The 16,154-nt window shown below is 40.7% G+C and overlaps 2 protein-coding genes across 7 annotated transcripts in view; one reads left to right on the plus strand and one right to left on the minus strand.

The window, feature by feature from the left end:
* The window catches only part of LRRTM3 (leucine rich repeat transmembrane neuronal 3), a 152,951-nt gene extending 137,950 nt beyond the window's left edge, over positions 1 to 15,001 (minus strand). Inside the window, exons 1-2 of one of the 2 annotated variants that reach the window (XM_084904270.1) lie at positions 14,233 to 14,990; positions 12,330 to 13,861 (exon numbers count right to left, since the gene is read on the minus strand). In XM_084904270.1, the coding sequence (XP_084760396.1) occupies positions 12,330 to 13,861; positions 14,233 to 14,236 (1,536 nt within the window). In that variant the 5' untranslated portion in view covers positions 14,237 to 14,990. Of the gene's footprint in view, positions 1 to 12,329; positions 13,862 to 14,232 lie in introns of both variants that reach the window. The other variant, XM_084904271.1, reaches the window with a different exon arrangement.
* The window catches only part of CTNNA3 (catenin alpha 3), a 1,202,853-nt gene that overhangs the window by 508,249 nt on the left and 678,450 nt on the right, over positions 1 to 16,154 (plus strand). The window lies entirely within an intron of this gene.

Consider the following 16,154-nt stretch of genomic DNA (forward strand, 5'->3'; position numbering starts at 1 on the left):
GAATCTGAAGTATATTAGTGCTAATTTCAGAACAGTGGTTTTTCATCTTTTCAAAGTATGTCATGGAACCCAGGGCCCTAGACCTGAGCTAGATAGACTAAGCAGATTCTAGTACTACAAATGGAAAATGATTACAAAACCCAATCACTACTGAGTTCTTCCTCTTTAGTAAAAAAATAAAACAAGGAAATTCTCCTTAAAATTTAAATAACCACTGAATAGGAATATGTATGAAGGAAGGGAGTTATAAGTTAGAGATGAAAAAATGATACATTGTTCATGAAGCCCTGGACTGGATAACAAAGAAGAAGGACAAGGATTGTTGATCCTAGAATATTGTTAAAAAAATCCATTAAGCCGAGATGGTTTGGCTCAGTGGATAGAGCATTAGCCTGTGGATTGAAGGGTCCCAGATTCGATTCCAGTCAGGGGCATGTACCGTGGTTTGTGGGCACATCCCCAGTAGGAGGTGTGCAGGAGGCAGCTGATCGATGTCTCTCTCTCATCAATGTTTCTGACTCTCTATCCCTCTCCTTTCTTCTCTGTAAAAAAATCAATAAAATATATTTTTTTAAAAAGTCCATTAAATTAGCTTAGAATTTCAAACTGAATGTAAGAAAATGATTACAAGTTTCTCAAAAAATCCTTGTAGCTATGAGTTTTTATGACTAAATAAAGGTTTTCTTTCAGTTCTCTTATTATATATATCCAAAAAAATGAACCTACTCCATCAATGACAAAATTGAACCAGGCCCAGACCTGATCCATTCCTCACAAGAAGAGGAATATTTAGATGTTCTACAAATCTGCCCTGCCTTAGAAATCGTGATAAAAAAATGAGACTTAAAATATACTAATGAGGATTTTACTTTCAGTTCTGAAATTGGACTATAATTACAAAATTACAGTTCTTAATGGAACTAAACAAAGCTGTTGAATAACAAATAGATTTTTGACTCTTTTAAATTAAATTATTAGACTGTCATTTTAATTATCGCTTTTCTAAGACATAACAAACATTAGTATTTACCTTTTAGCCAAGCCCAAAAAATGCATATTCAAGTAGTGAAAATTGACTTAGAAGCAAAAGTTGGATAGAGGAAAACACTGAAAGAAATCCTAATGAGAGAGAAGAAAGAAATTCAGTGAAAAAGAGGAAGAGGGTATAAACAGAAGTGAGGAAGGGAGAGACACTTAACAAAGGGCACATGCTTTCATTCTATATGATCAGTTGAGCCCCCTGTATAAGCGGTGTTCAGGAGGTAATAAAGATGAGTATTAACAATTGTCAACTTCTGAGTATTTGACGTTTGAAGCCTCCAAGATCAATTGCTTTGAAAATGTGTATAAGATCAGAAAGACAGAGACCTCTGACCTCATCTCTTTGAGAGTGTAGGGTAACAGTCCCTTTGCGTGTTTGGTAAGAGAGGGGAGGCCTGGGTATGTGTCTAATGCAGAAGCATTGCGGGACTGGGGATGAGGTAAGGAGACATCCCAGCTAAAGAGAGAAGGACCTTTCACAAGAGGCAGTGGACAGAGAAGTCATAAATATATGGCTTTTATAACGAAAGCTAACTACTCAGCCACCGCTAAAATCAAGATGTATTCATACTTAGAATTAAATATTCTTTGTTTGATTCACATTCTTTTTAGCTCTTGGTCACTTTAACATAACCCCTAAAATGTTCATACCTTTGTTAGTTATCAAAGGAAAGTCATTGGTAGGTTATTCATGACATAGCAACCATTTAAACTGAACCCAGTTAGATGATAACTGAGAAAAATCTGTATGTGAAAAGTATATATGAGATAAAAACAAAAATGTATATGCAGAATATATACATATGAGGTTGACAGTTACCTTATAAGATCACCAGTAAGTCAACTCAACCAATATCAATTCAATCTGAATTGAATAAATCTAAATTGGACAGCCATGAATAAAATGCTGTACAATTATCACGGGAAGAAGAAAGAAATGAAATGATCCATTTCCTCAAAAAGGACCTGCATACACAATATAGGGCAGCGTGTGGTGTTCCCTCCAAGAGAGTTACAAAATATGGGAAACAGCGAAGGGCAAGATTAAGAAGCCTTCCAGAATGAGTGGAATTTGAGGAGGATCTATTCTAGAAAGTCTCAGAGGTTTCCAAGAGAACTTGGAAGGGAGGAAACTCATTTCCTCACAAAGGAAAATGATTGACCAAAGCACAGAAGTGGAGAAGCACATGCTACAGGAGACCTGGCCAGTGCTGGAGCGTGGGAAGTGGTGTGGAGGAGCAGCTGGGCTTCGTGAGGAGCGTGGGAACACACTTTTATATTTCACATCGCTGTTCAGTATTAACCATGTGCCTAGATGCCCCTGAGCTTATGGCAGTTCAGATTCTATTTCTTAATGTCTGTCAGTTATCTGTTTACTATTCCATATAAGAATACATAGAGGTATACTATTAAAACAAAACAGGGAAGTGAAATTGTTAGCAGTTAGAGCTAATAAAGGGAAAGGGAATGTTACTATTATGTGCCAAGTGGTTTGTATGAAGTGGTTTTATCTAATCATTATGGGATCTATGGGAATATTAAATAATAATAATGCATCCAGTTAGTTCAAAACAAAATACATAAAATGTCCAAGAAGTGCTGATTCCTGATTCTTTACCTTATAATGATTCTGTGGTGATTGTTTTATTGTGTGTGTGTTTTTTGTTTTTGTTTTTTTGTGTGTTTTTTTTGCGATGAAGCAGCTAAGATTCAAGAGTTTTTAGTTGTTAAGTCCCAGAGCCAGAATCCAAGCTGGTTCTTTCTGGATTTCTATTCTTTTTCTATAATATTGACCCTCTATTGAGAAAAACTAAGAAGAAAGCCTGTGCACATGGAATTCACTGAAGATCTTTCTCAAACTATTGTTTACTGAATGAAACCTGGATTATTGGCCCTGCACAGATTCCTTTGCACAGGCCCAAACTTATCTTTGAGAAAAATACAGGGCATCTATTATATAGGATGGTTTCATGAATGTGTGGATGAAAGGGGCCACATGCTAACCTGATAAACTTAAGGAAGGCCTGATTGTGGTCTTGCAAACTCAGAGGCCTAAAGTAACCACAGAGGATGGTCTGAAATTAGACTTTAACTAAAAGCAATTATGGTGGGTAGTTAGATCCTAGGCTGGCATCTTCACTGATAAGGTCAACCTTTACCTTAACTGAGCCTATCTGTCTATTTGCATCTATAATAACATACCCTTGAAGTGTCTGGGTAACTTGTAACTTCTCTTTTTCTGGACCCCTTGGGGCAACCTAATGTGCTGGGCTCCACAACAGATACCACAGATTCCTTCATTGTTACCGTGTTGATTGTTCCTGCAGCCACCTTAGTATGTGTCCATCATTTTACTTTTTATCCAATCTCAGGGGTTTCCCTGCTTTGCTTTCTCCTGCATCTCTGGTCTATCAACAATGGATTTCATGTAACCAACCTATGTCCCCTCCTTTGATTGCGATGTACAAATACAGATGTAACCCGCCATTCTCGGAGCATTATCTCAATCCGTTGAGGTTCTGCTTCCCCGCAATTGTCCACAGTTTGGCTCAAACTCACAAAAATTCTCTACAGGTTTGAATGTTTTTATGTTAACAAGGGCTTGCAGTGCCATTTGCCCCCAGAAGCACTTTACCCAACCCTGCGCAGTATGCTTGCTCTTAGTATATGACTTTCACACCTTTAAGTAAAGATTTTTATTTAAATGTGAGTGCTCTTGCAAGGGACAGTAATACTGGATTAGATCCGGGAATAGATATTTTGTGAGAAAGGAACCCCGAGAGCCCTCCATACTGGTGGGAGGAGGGAATTCAGCATGGAAAATCCTCAATGGAGAAAAGGCGTGGCCATGGGAGGCTGGGGAGACAGAAGCCAGATGTCCCAGACATGTCTAGACTGCAGTCTAGGGACAGAACCAGTCTGTCTGTCTGATCGCTCCAACCATAAAACGGACAAATTTCCCTGACTTTCTGACAGGATCAAAATGTGAGGATTCTAGAAAAGCCAGTGAAGTGATATATTCTAACAACAGGAAGAGTATCCGCAGGCAGAAAACAACACAAAGCAAACAACCAAAAAGCAAGCACAAGAAACCCCTCTGTTAGCAAAGGAAAATGGAAGGGATGTGAAGCTTAATATGATGGTAAACTTGGGAAAGTGAAATACAGCATGCTCATCATTTAGGATCATTTGTAGATTAATAAATAGATGATATGAGCGTTGGACTCTGTTTTTAAAAAATCTTTCTTGTCCTTTTTTTTTTTTTTTTTTTAAATTTACAGCTAGCGTAATGCTTTTGCATTAAGATCAGGACATGTGAGGAAGACAACCAATTGATGTGTCTCTCTCACATGGATGGTTTTCTCTTTCTCTCCCCCCTCCTCCCTCCCTTCCACTCTCTTTTAAAAAATCAGTGGAAAAAGCCCCACACATCTCTGTGTGTTAGACCATAAAATAACCAAAGTGAAGCCCATAAAAATAAATGTAGATTTTTATACTTACTACTCAATCCTCCCTATAAAAGTCCATAGGACTCTAAGCCCATGGTCTGCAAACCATGGCTCGCGAGCCACATGTGCTCTTTGGCCCCTTGAGTGTGGCTCTTCCACAAAATACCACGGCCTGGGCAAGTCTATTTTGAAGAAGTGGCATTAGAAGAAGTTTAAATTTTAAAAATTTCAATTGTTGTACTGTTGATATTTGGCTCTATTGACTAATGAGTTTGCCGACCACTGGACTAAGTGAAGGGTGAGTGAAGGGCTGGAGTGTGTGCCACAGGTTGGGAAAAATACTATATTGGAAGGTTAGAATTTACCTAGCAGAGGGATATCCTAATGGTAAGTTATTGGAAAGCATTTTTAGTAGGAACTAGAGATGTAAAATTTGGCTTGAAAAGTCTTGTGTGGGTAGGGTATGAACTATTTTAGGGCAGTCCTATAAAGAAGGGGCAAGGTATAAGATTAATAGATAAAAATAGAGTCAATGTAAGGACTGTGCTTTTATATTTTAAAAAGCTATGTAGATATTCCTTGTAAATAATAATAACTTAATTACACAAAAATACACACACACACACACACACACACACACACAAACACACACACACACAAATGTCTAATAAAAATATATCACCTTATAGGATGGTTATAGATTTTTTCCTAAGTACCAGTGACAAGCCTAGCTTGGTGAAAAACAAAGACACTTATGTAATATGTTATTCCGTTTTAATAATCATTCAGTGATGTCACCTAACTTTTCAGAGGATAAATGGCAGTACCCCAACTATTTACACCTTTTCACTTTAACATTTAGTGAAAACAATGCAAAATTTATTCCCAAATCAATGAGCATAAGCCAATACTGATCCTAAAGTGCTGAGTTCATTTTTAAACTTCTTAGACTTTTTAGTCTTGTAATCTTATCACAGGTTTAAAGCCACTTGACTACTTCAGCCTCCATATAATATCTTTTACAAGTCTCCTTTAAATATTCCTGTGGAATTCTGGTGGATTGCATCAAAAGGGAATTGAACATGTTCCTTTTTCTGAGAAGGTATAACTCCCATTGAAGCCTTGAACACCACTGAGTAGTATAGCCTCACTATTTGAGGACATTTTCTTTTTATTCCTCTTTATTAATAAGTTAGAGCTCTAAGAGTGATGGACAAGGATTTATATTTCATTGAAGTCCTTTGCTCTTTACTGGCAAAACCTATTTTATACCCTGAATAGATGGTAATTATTACAGTTAAGCTTTAATAGAACTTGCCTTTGCTAAGTATAGAATTTGCCTTGTCATTTTATATGTAAGACAAAGATATTTGTATTTTATTCCAGAAAATTCTGATGACTGGTCTGAGTATTTCTCATTTGCGAAATGTAGTTGAGCACTCCCATACATGAAGTCCTAAATTCAGTTTTCTAAGAGTCATTTAATTTAAAAGGAAATAGTGGGGTTTAATATTTTACCAGCCCGTAATTCAACTATATTTATTCTTTCCTCCATTGAAAATAAGGAGACACTAGAGAGGTAGTGTGTCAGCTTAGAGGAAAGGGGAGATTGTCAAGAAGACAAATTTAATTGAAGTTTTAATTTTTTTTCCATTGAAGATAGGCTGTTCTTTGATCAAGATGACAAGGTTGTGTTGATTTATATGAGGGAAGATATTTTTTGTTGTATAGGAAGTAGAGAGCAATAATTTAAGATTGGAAGAAAGGAATAAAGACAATTCATGGGGGTGGGGGCAAGGTGGGAGTCCTTGAAAAAATAAAAATAAAATATAGAGAATTGTCAAGAAAATTATGAATTGTCAGCCCTGACAGGCATGCTCAGTGGTTTGAGCGTTGGCCCTCATACCAGAGGTTCTCAGGTTTGATTCCCAGCCCATATTGGGGCATATGAGGGAGACAATCAATAGATGTGTCTCTCTCACATGGATGCTTTTCTTTTTCTCCCCCCTCCTCCCTCCTTTCCACTCTCTCTAAAAAATCAATGGAAAAAAAGGTCCTTGGGTGAAGATTAACAAAAAGAGAGAATTATGAGTTTTCATTACAATATGTGCTGAATAGAATAAGATAGAAACTCTTTTTTCAATAAAATGAATTACTATTATATATGGATATTCTGTTATTAGGAAGTACATTGTAAAATAGGTTGTCTTTGCTTGCACTTTCATTTTTATTCTCTCTGTGTTTCTAGAATTCTCCTTAGCCAACTCAAGAACATCCACCAATAATCCCATGAAGGTAAAGCACAAATGCTTTTTCCAAATGAAAACCCACTATTATCTCTGTTCTCCAGAAATTTCAGAGAAACCTAGCTGACAAATAGGAACAGTTTGTCGACTTAAATTATGAGAATTTTGGAATTACACCTGTTATGTCATACTTGTTAAAACCAGCTACATCCAGTGAAGACAGATTTATTACATTGGTAATTTCTTTTTCATGAAAGGCCCATGAAGACCCTTAAGTATTTAATTTTGCATAACTGAATTGGTGGTTACTCATAAAAAAAACAAAAACAAACAAACAAATAAAAAAAACCTTTGTATTTTTATGCTACTTTTTTTAAATCCAGTGATCTTAAAGGACAATAACTTAAAAATGAAGTCTATAGCAATTTCAATACTTGTGGAAGATTTTGGATACTCTTTCACTGGGGAAAAAAATGCAACAACAGAATAGATGTCATGTGATTAATACCTTTTTGCTCAATAACAATCTCATCTTGTCATAACTGTTGAGTTTATAAAGTCAATGAGGGCTCAGAATAGTGGTATTGGAAAAGGATGGATAAGTAACCTATGTTGATTCAAGGGCCTTGCTATAATGACCTGATTTGGGAAACAGTTAAAATTTGATGCACTTTGATAATCTTTCGATTCAGTGTTCTAGGGTTGGTGTCTTTATTTATGTTTATTGTATAATACACTGTCATCATATTGATAAACTCCTAAATTTAGATAGCAGGGCATGGAAAAAACTGTGTTTTTATGGAAACTAAAGGTCAAAGACAAATTAAGATCTTGACTCACTGCCATTAATGTAATGTGGATTTGGGCTTGTGTAATGCAGAGGTTAGTTATGTCTTTATAACCCAGACCAAACATAGAACACTGACAAACACAGCTCAAAATCTCACTAAGCACTCTTGGAAAAGAATAAGGAGTTTACAAAGTACTTCTCTTATTCTCTTCTCCCAGTTACCATGTGAAGTCCATAACATATGCCCATTTTTACAGATAGGAGTGTTCAAGTTTAGAAAAGCTAATAATTTGCCTGAGATCACTTGATTAGCAAGTGTCAGAAAATCTTGAACCCAAGACCTGCACTCTACCACAGATGGCTTTATTTTCCTCAAATAAAGAACTATTTTATGTTCATTTCTCCATAGCATTTCTACTGTATTCTACTCCAGAATGTAGGTATCACCAATGAGTTTGGAGACTAAGCAAAATTTGGGTCCAATACTCTAGGCTAGTAGATTGTAGGTTAGAGAAACTGTCATTTTCACCTATGTGGTTTTTTTATTCATTTTTAAGAGTCCCTTAATACAAGCTACTGAGCTTTCATTAATTCTATTTCTCTTACAACATTGATAATTCAAATTTACCGACATTACTTTTCATGCTCATAGTATCTTCCAGCTGCCTCTGTTTTTTAATGCAGTTAGCTAAGAGAACACAATGGCTTTGCCACAGATCCAGGGCCAAGGGACTACAAGCAGCTGCAGTTTCTGAATTTTTCATTCCTCATGGTTCAATTCTCAGGTGTCAAATGCGGAACTCATCGTGTGTTTGTTAGGCTTCATGGCCTGATACGTGCTTTTTCTGCTAGTCTAATTCACAGTTTAAATTAATTCTAATTCACTGCTTAAGTTCTCTTCTCGGGAAACGTGAAGGGAATAAAAGATATATCATGCACCTACAGAGATGTGACTCTGATTCTGACTCTGCATTCTCCTTCCCCAGAAGGAGAGCCTAATTTCATTATCCATGAATCATCACCTCTTGGATTGTAACATCATTGTCAGAGAGCCTAATGGGACCGCGTTGAGCCGGCTGCACTGGGGAGGGAGGAAGCGGGGAGAGAGCAGTGGGGCAAAGCTCAGGTCACTGGCAGGACTGACAGACTGGGGAGTCTGCAGCCAAAAGGGGAGGCCTCCTTCGTGTGACAGTCTGACAATCCTACTGAGAGTGAAGAGCTGATGCTGATTCTTTCAATATTAATACTGAAGTTTATTTTTTCCAACCTCAATTACATCATATTTCAGGATCCTGCTGATGGTAAGTATTAACCCACTGAATGAAAAAAATACATATGTGGCCAACATAGATGAATGTGAATGCTTTAATGTATTTCTTATTCATTCTTATTACATTGCAGCTTGTTCATCCTCGTTGGGCACTTATTTCGAGTCCTCAGTACCAGTTCTGTGGCCTGTGTTTGGGCTTTACTCAATAAGGCACTATGCAAAAAATAAATTAAAATAACCACCGTGACTCAATTTCCCTGGGAGATGAACTAAATAAATTCCAATATGATTCACAGATCAACAGCTATATGTTGTCAACCACGTTTCTGTAAGGATTCAGGATTTTAAAAAACTGTATAAAATGCGTGAATAGCTGTGGTTAGTCTAAGCTGCCACTGGAGGTCACTCCTGCGCCATGGAAATGCGGTTTATTGCCTGTCTGCTTAGGTAGTTGATTCACTAAATCAAGGAAAAAATGGTTTCAGTTATTTGAAAAGATGTAATGTCAACATCCTTGGGAAATATAAACTCATTTAAAAGGAATATAGCTTGCATAAGTATTCCTCAGAAGACCGTGACACTGGGACTTTTAACTCCGTGTTGCGGTGGCAGTGTGGGTGCTGGTGCTATAAAAAATGGGGCCAAACCCATGCAGTTCAGAGACTAAATTGCATCTCCTCTCTGACAAAACATTCAAAGCACTGGCTGAACCCATCTGCCTCCCTGTGTCTCTGCTGTATAGTTAGTTCAACAGGTTAGGCTATTTAACTGTGGTCACCTTTGAGGAAATTTGCACTAGAAAATAAATGGAATATCAATTCTCTCTCTCAAATATGCAGTAAGTTTGGCAAGCACAGAAAACAGATTTATGATCTGAAGTCCAGAAAGTTCCATGGGTTGGGGTGAGGAGGAGAGCATTCTCCAGTTGGCTTTGCTGAGTTTGTGGTGCTGAACAAGTTACGGTCTTACTGGCAAGAATTAATTGGGAATTAGAAGAGATGAAGAACTAGAGAAGCTTCATTCCTCAAAAGGGGAGGTCTTTTTAAAAAAGAATTTGTAATTTCCTGTTCTGAATCAAAATGAGTTTTACTCTCTAAAGGATTTTATTGTGGTTCTTATTCATTCCTAAATTCATAAAGAATTAAAGTTACACATTAAGAAAAAAATGACCAGCTCCTAAAATGCTGGCCATTCGTTTCATCTTACACACCAAGTGGCTTTGAATTTTGGAAACACTTTCCAATACAGCAAATGTATTTTGTATATACTAGTGGCACCGGAGCATTGAGAATTTGCAAGAATTCGTAAATATAAGTATAAATATGTCTTGCTTAAATTCATTTGGTTTCCATGACAAATGAGGCAGCAGAAGGTCAAGTCAAAGAATAGAAATGAGCTTTTTCACTTTAACACTGCATTTAATTAGCACAGTCATCTTTAGTACAGATAAAAATGAGTCTGACCAAAGAAAATTTCTTTTTTAGATGGAATATGTATTTACTGACATTTTATGAAAAATGTAAACTTACAACTTCAGTGAAAAACATCACAGTAGGCTCAGTCATCCAGTTCATAGGACTGTAAGGTAGTGTCTGCATTATTAATCCATTGGGAATCTGTGACAATTTGCCATTAATGAATGTATAGTCAACAATTCTTCGTGGGTAAATATACTGTAGCTATGATGCTTTTCTGAACTGCCACCTCTTTTAGAATTTAATTAAAACCAAAGTCCACTTTAAAAGTTCCTTTTTCTTTATTGCTTATAAAAGTGTGATATTTTTTAAATAATCCGGCTTCCTTGCAATTATATTTCATGGTGACTTGCCTAGATTTTTTTCCTGTCAGCAAATGAAAAGCCCCCAGACTCTATAAAAATGCTGGTAAAAAAATAGCCATTCACTTTTGCTTTTTTTTTTTTTTACTGCAGCGATTCTGTTTTGAAAGAACAGGGACATGGTTAGGCAAGCCAAATGAAATGAAACAGACTTAATGTTGCCATTCCTGATTTTTACTACTGCGATTGAATTGTTCATTTTGGGGGATGGAAGAGGATACAGACTAAAGGCATTTTTTTTTCTCAAATCTTAATGAACCGTGGTCAAAGTTACTTAAATCCAGAAGCTCTGATATTTGAGCTGCAGTCAATAAACTTTCACCTACAACATCAAACCATGCATGCAGCTTGCACAGTGCCAACAGGGGCCGGTACAGAATCACACTGATGGATGAGTTCACAATACAGATGCGCATAGGGACACCGTAACACCGGCAACAGAAGAGCAAAGACGAGGGCCATAGGGTTGCTCTCCTCCCTCTCGGGTTTCTTTTGAACATTTCGGAAGGTGCTACCAAAACCATCCTTTTTAATGAGGCTCTCGGTGAAAAGCATGTCTTGGAATGTGTTCTCTCGACACATCTGAATGAGTGTCTGTCATGAGGGGACTGGTGTGTGCAGGACACATGATGGGACACAACAGGACAGCCTGACAGACCCCACACAGAGACCAGAGGACGCTGATGATCCCACTCCCTCCATCAGGGCCCCGCAAGAGCTGAAATGAGAAACTCTGGGAAGCTCCCAACCCCATGCCTACAGCAAGCTGCCTTCCCATTTGCAAGCCCGGTGTCTGAAAAGTCCCTAATGGGAGGCGCGGTGGGAAAATCTGCCTCCTTCAATTTGCTTCCTGGCTAGTTAGTCAGTGGGCTTTTTTTTTTTTTTTTTTTTTTTTTTTTTAATGTAGAGGCTGGACGAAATGGATAAGGAAGCCCCTGGTCTGATTTCACAGGGATGGGTTTCAGAGACAAGCTCTCAGGTCGGGAACTTTATATTTGTACCCTCTCCTCACAGCTGGCACTTGTCTCCCCGCAGCATTTTAACCCCTCCGCACTGTTCCCTAGACTTGCCTCATCGCAATTCAGATGCCTCTGACAGGGCAGGGCGGGGGCGGGGGCTGCTTTTACCCAGCACCATCCTCGGGTCGCTCCCTGCAGTTCTCTCTGAGCCAGGCATTGTTTCAAGGCTCTGCCTCTCCATGTTCCTGTCACCCACCGGGCATGCTCCTGGAGTCAGCTCAAGGTCCCAGGACCTGGGGTCACTCCTTCCTCCCTGCCTTTGCCAGCAAAAGGGCAGACCCCCCAGGACTGCGCATCTGGTGCTAGCGGAAGGACAGCAGATGTGGGGGGCCCATGGTAAAAAAAAAAAAGAAGTTTTATCTGAAAACAGTGTGACGCTCATGGAATCAATAAGGGAAGGGTCTGACACCATAGGCGGTATGTTAAACCAGAGTTCAGGTTGCACATTGATTGTGGTGATTTACGTTTCAATGGGTGCATTATGCAGGGGAGGCCAATGACCAGTGTTATGAATGCACTAAAGCGGACGGGGGAGGGGAGACCTCGCCAGCAGAGGGAGAGAGAGAGGACTGGGGCGGGAGGGGGGCACCACGTTCCCTCTTATAGTCACCGGAGTTCAAGGAAGCACCACTTACTGCCCAGCTTTTTAAGAGCGCTTTTACCGCAAGGGTTCATACCTCACACTCCCTGGAGCCCGATTTGTTATAGGTGCAGGGTCCCGTGCCGTTCAGCAGCATCTCGCTGGTCTCCGTGTTGGTGGGCTTGTAATCTACATAAAACTCCTGCGTGCTGGGGTTCATCTGCTTGAGGGACTGCCTTTTCTTCTTCCGGTGCCTGCGCATGAGGGAGCGCTGCTGCAGCTGCTTCATGCTGGCCGGGTACCGCTTCCAGGACACGTAGATCACCAGCAGGATGACGAGCACGGACAGGAACAGGGCCACGCTGCCCGCGATGATCTTGTGGAAGGAGATGTGCTCCGTGTCCGCCTCGGCCTCGGGGCTGGGCTCCGTGGCCCCCACCGTGGGGGGCGCGGGGGGCTTGCTCTCATGCTTCGGCCTCGGGAGCTTGGGCTTGAACGTGGGCTTGGGGAGCGCCCGGGCCAGGTCGAACCTCTCGGTGGTGCTCCTGCCACAGATGCTGTAGTTCTTCACGGCATCGATCACGTTGACCCCCTGCAGCTCTTTGGGGCTGGCGCAGATGATGGTGTTCTCCCTCAGGCCCTTGAAACTTTTCAGCCAGTTCACCAGGGAGCAGATGTTCCTGCTGCATTCCCATATATTCCCGGCCAGGCTGATGTCGTTGAGGGATATCCAAGAATCCAGAATCTCTTGGCCAATGAACGTGAGCTTGTTGGAATCCAGGTTGAGGCGCTGCAGGTTCGGGACGCACTGGAAGACGCTGGGTCCACTGAACGCCTCGATCTCGTTGCCTGACAGGTCGAGCCTCTGTAAGGAGCTCCAGGTCCAGGACATGGTCTGCCCTATGACACTGATCTTATTCCACTGCAGGTACAGGTTCTGGAGGCTCACCAGCCTCGGGAAGAGGGCCAGGTTGAGCTTGGAAAACTGATTGTGCTCCAGGTGAAGTTCTTTGAGCCTGATCATGCCAGCAAAGACGTTCCTGGCCAAACTCCGGATCCGGTTGTATCCCAGGTCCAACAGCTCCAGGTTGCGGCAGTCCTGGAATATCCTCACGGGGATGGTCCTCAGGGAGTTGGACCTCAGGTGCAAACTCAGCAGCTTCCTCAGGCCCCGGAACTGCTCGGACCCCAGGGCGTGCAGCTGGTTGTAGGACAGGTCGAGGTTCCGCAGATTGGTCACGGGCCTGAAGGTGTTGTTGAGGAAGTAGGAGATCCGGTTGGAGCTCAGGATCAGCTCCTTGAGCCTGCGTATCCCGTTGAAAGCGTTCTCGTCAATATTGCTGATGTGGTTGTGGTCGAGGTACAGCCAGGTGAGCTGGTTGAGCCCTTTGAACTGATTGTACTTGAGTTTTTGGAGGCTGTTGTAGCGGAGGGACAAGCCTAAGCAGCCAGCAGATATACTCGAGGGGATCTCCTGCAATTTCTGAGACTCACAGTAGACCATTTTGCCTTCGCACCTACAGCCCTTGGGGCAGCCTCGTTCGGCAGAAGAAAGCATCGTCAGTAAGACAGTGGGCGCTATCACCAGGGCTACCGCTGACCCGCTCAGTAGCCTGATTACATTGAAACCTGAAAATAAAAACAACTTAGAAAAGTTATCCCCCCAACAGAGAATCCGTGTCTTTTCAAATCAAGCAAGAGAGCAGGCATGTGTTTTCCTCTTTTTAAACATTTACATCTAGAGAGCAACATCTCACATCACACAACCCTCTCCTGTCATTTAAAGAGAATTGCCTCAGGTTTTTTTTTTTTTTCTCTCCTTAATAGTTAAGCAAGAAACGTGTTCACTAAAGCAAGTGAATGTATAGTCTTAGGGCAGAGCAAGGTAATCTCTTAAAGAATTAAGGCAGAAGTAATACACACTAGAGGATTCCTTGTTTTTGTTTTTTTGCTCTTTTTTTTTTTAAGGAAGGAAAGAAGGAAAAAATGACAAGACATACCCATCCTTTGTATTGTTCAAAGGTCGTCCCCGGGTCTTTGCTTTGGCTGAGGGGGCCACTTGCGTGACAGCCCCTGTCAGTTGCTCTGTGGTGAGTCAGGGCTCGCTGACACCCGGCAAGAAAAATCGGACCCCTCGGGAGATGGACCGATTTCGGAACATTCTTCTTTGCCAGCCACGCAGAACACTCCAAGAACAAATAAATCCCAGCTCCGCATTTGCAGCAACACATCGAGCTCTTCCTAGGTAATAGGATCTTCATGGATACTACGTTTTTGCATCTTTACAGGTTTTTCTTTGGGGGGGGGGGGTAGGGAGTGGGGGTATTAAAAAAAAAAAAAAAAAAAAAACCAAACCACTGGCTTCTACAATTTCTTCTTATCCGAAGCAATTTCTTCGTATTCCTCCAGGCGATGTGGGGCTACCTGAGCTGCCACCTCTGTATTCCAAAGCCCAGCATCGCTGGCAGCGAGCACCCCGGTCAGCCGCCGAGCTGCGTTGGAGCCCGGAAGGCAGGAGAGCCCGGGACCGCGCACACGCTCAGCTCACTTCTGCAGACTGTCATTCTGAAAGCTGCTCCGACTGTTGCTTTGGTTCCCGTGAATGCAGTCTTATGTAAAGCTGCCCCCAGTGGCGAAGAACATTATGGGCATGTGCAGAAATGTCTCTCTTTTATCTTGCAAATGAGCAGGCTCTCCGGGCAGGAGAATGAATGATTGTTTTGGGGTGGCTCGGTGAGAACTGAATGGTCACCATGATCAATAACGAGCGGCGTTTTTTCTGTGATCTCCGAGCCTTGTTTTACAATTTGGCAGTGTCTTTGGTTGTCTGCGTCTACTTAATCGCTGAACATGTGCCGCCCGAGTTTTTCTGGGAGCTTGACATTAAGTTCACAGCCCGGACGTCGATTTTTCTTAACCTCAACGTGGGCTTTGGACGGAGGTTCTGACGATGATTTACTGAGCTTTTCCCAGAGAAGCATTTAACTGTCTGCCCGCTTGACCTCTAGGAGTGACAGTGATTACATTACGCAAGGTGTCTCAGGATGCTAGAGCTCGTACATTTTGTAATAGAGGAGCTAACTAGTGACACAGAAATGCCTTCCGGTGTTCCCACAAAATATATCAGAGGTTTAATGGCTTGTGGCTTGGTTTGTGGTTGTTTTGTTTTTTTGCCTTTTTTTTTTTTTAATTAGAAGAGAAGTAAACTATTTTTAGTGTGAATAGAAGGATCAAGAAATCATTAGGTTCCCTTTATCCATGCTGCTGCTAATATTTATTATGCTAATAATATTTGAGTGCTTTCTAAGTGCTTTGAGTGGGCTATCCTGTTTTATCTTTAAAGAGTAAAATGATAACCTTCATTTTAAAGGTGAGGAAACTGAGACTTGGAGAGATAACTTGCTCAAGGTCATAGAGCAAGTAGTTGGCAGAACTGAGATGCGGAAGGACGCCCCTTTTATGCTTGAACATCTAACTAGATGATCTTGGTTCAACAGCATGGTTATCTCCATTTTAAAAATGACTAAAATGAAAATTAGCCTGATTGAGGCATTGGGGCAAGGCAGCAGTGGTTAACAAACAAACAAACAAACAAACAAAAAAACTTTCCTAGAATAGGTTTGTATAAACATTTTTGGTATGAGTCTTTTAAAGAAGTATTATAAAACTTAAGGAGGGGCAATTTCATGGATTTTTGCACCTCAATCCAAATCTTATCTAAAGTTTACCAGCTATCTAACCTTGAGTAGGTTACTTATCTTCTCTATGCCTCAGTTTACTCTTCTACAAAATGGGTGTGATAACAAAAATCCATTTCATAGAGGGTTGCGATTTAAGTCATCTTAATATCTTGAAAGTACCTAGAATAACACAAGGCATGTAATAAACCTACATTAGCTATTATTTGAACATCAACTTTATT

Source organism: Pipistrellus hanaki, assembly GCF_964339955.1.
Source record: "Pipistrellus hanaki genome assembly, chromosome: 14".
NCBI lineage: Eukaryota > Metazoa > Chordata > Mammalia > Chiroptera > Vespertilionidae > Pipistrellus > Pipistrellus hanaki.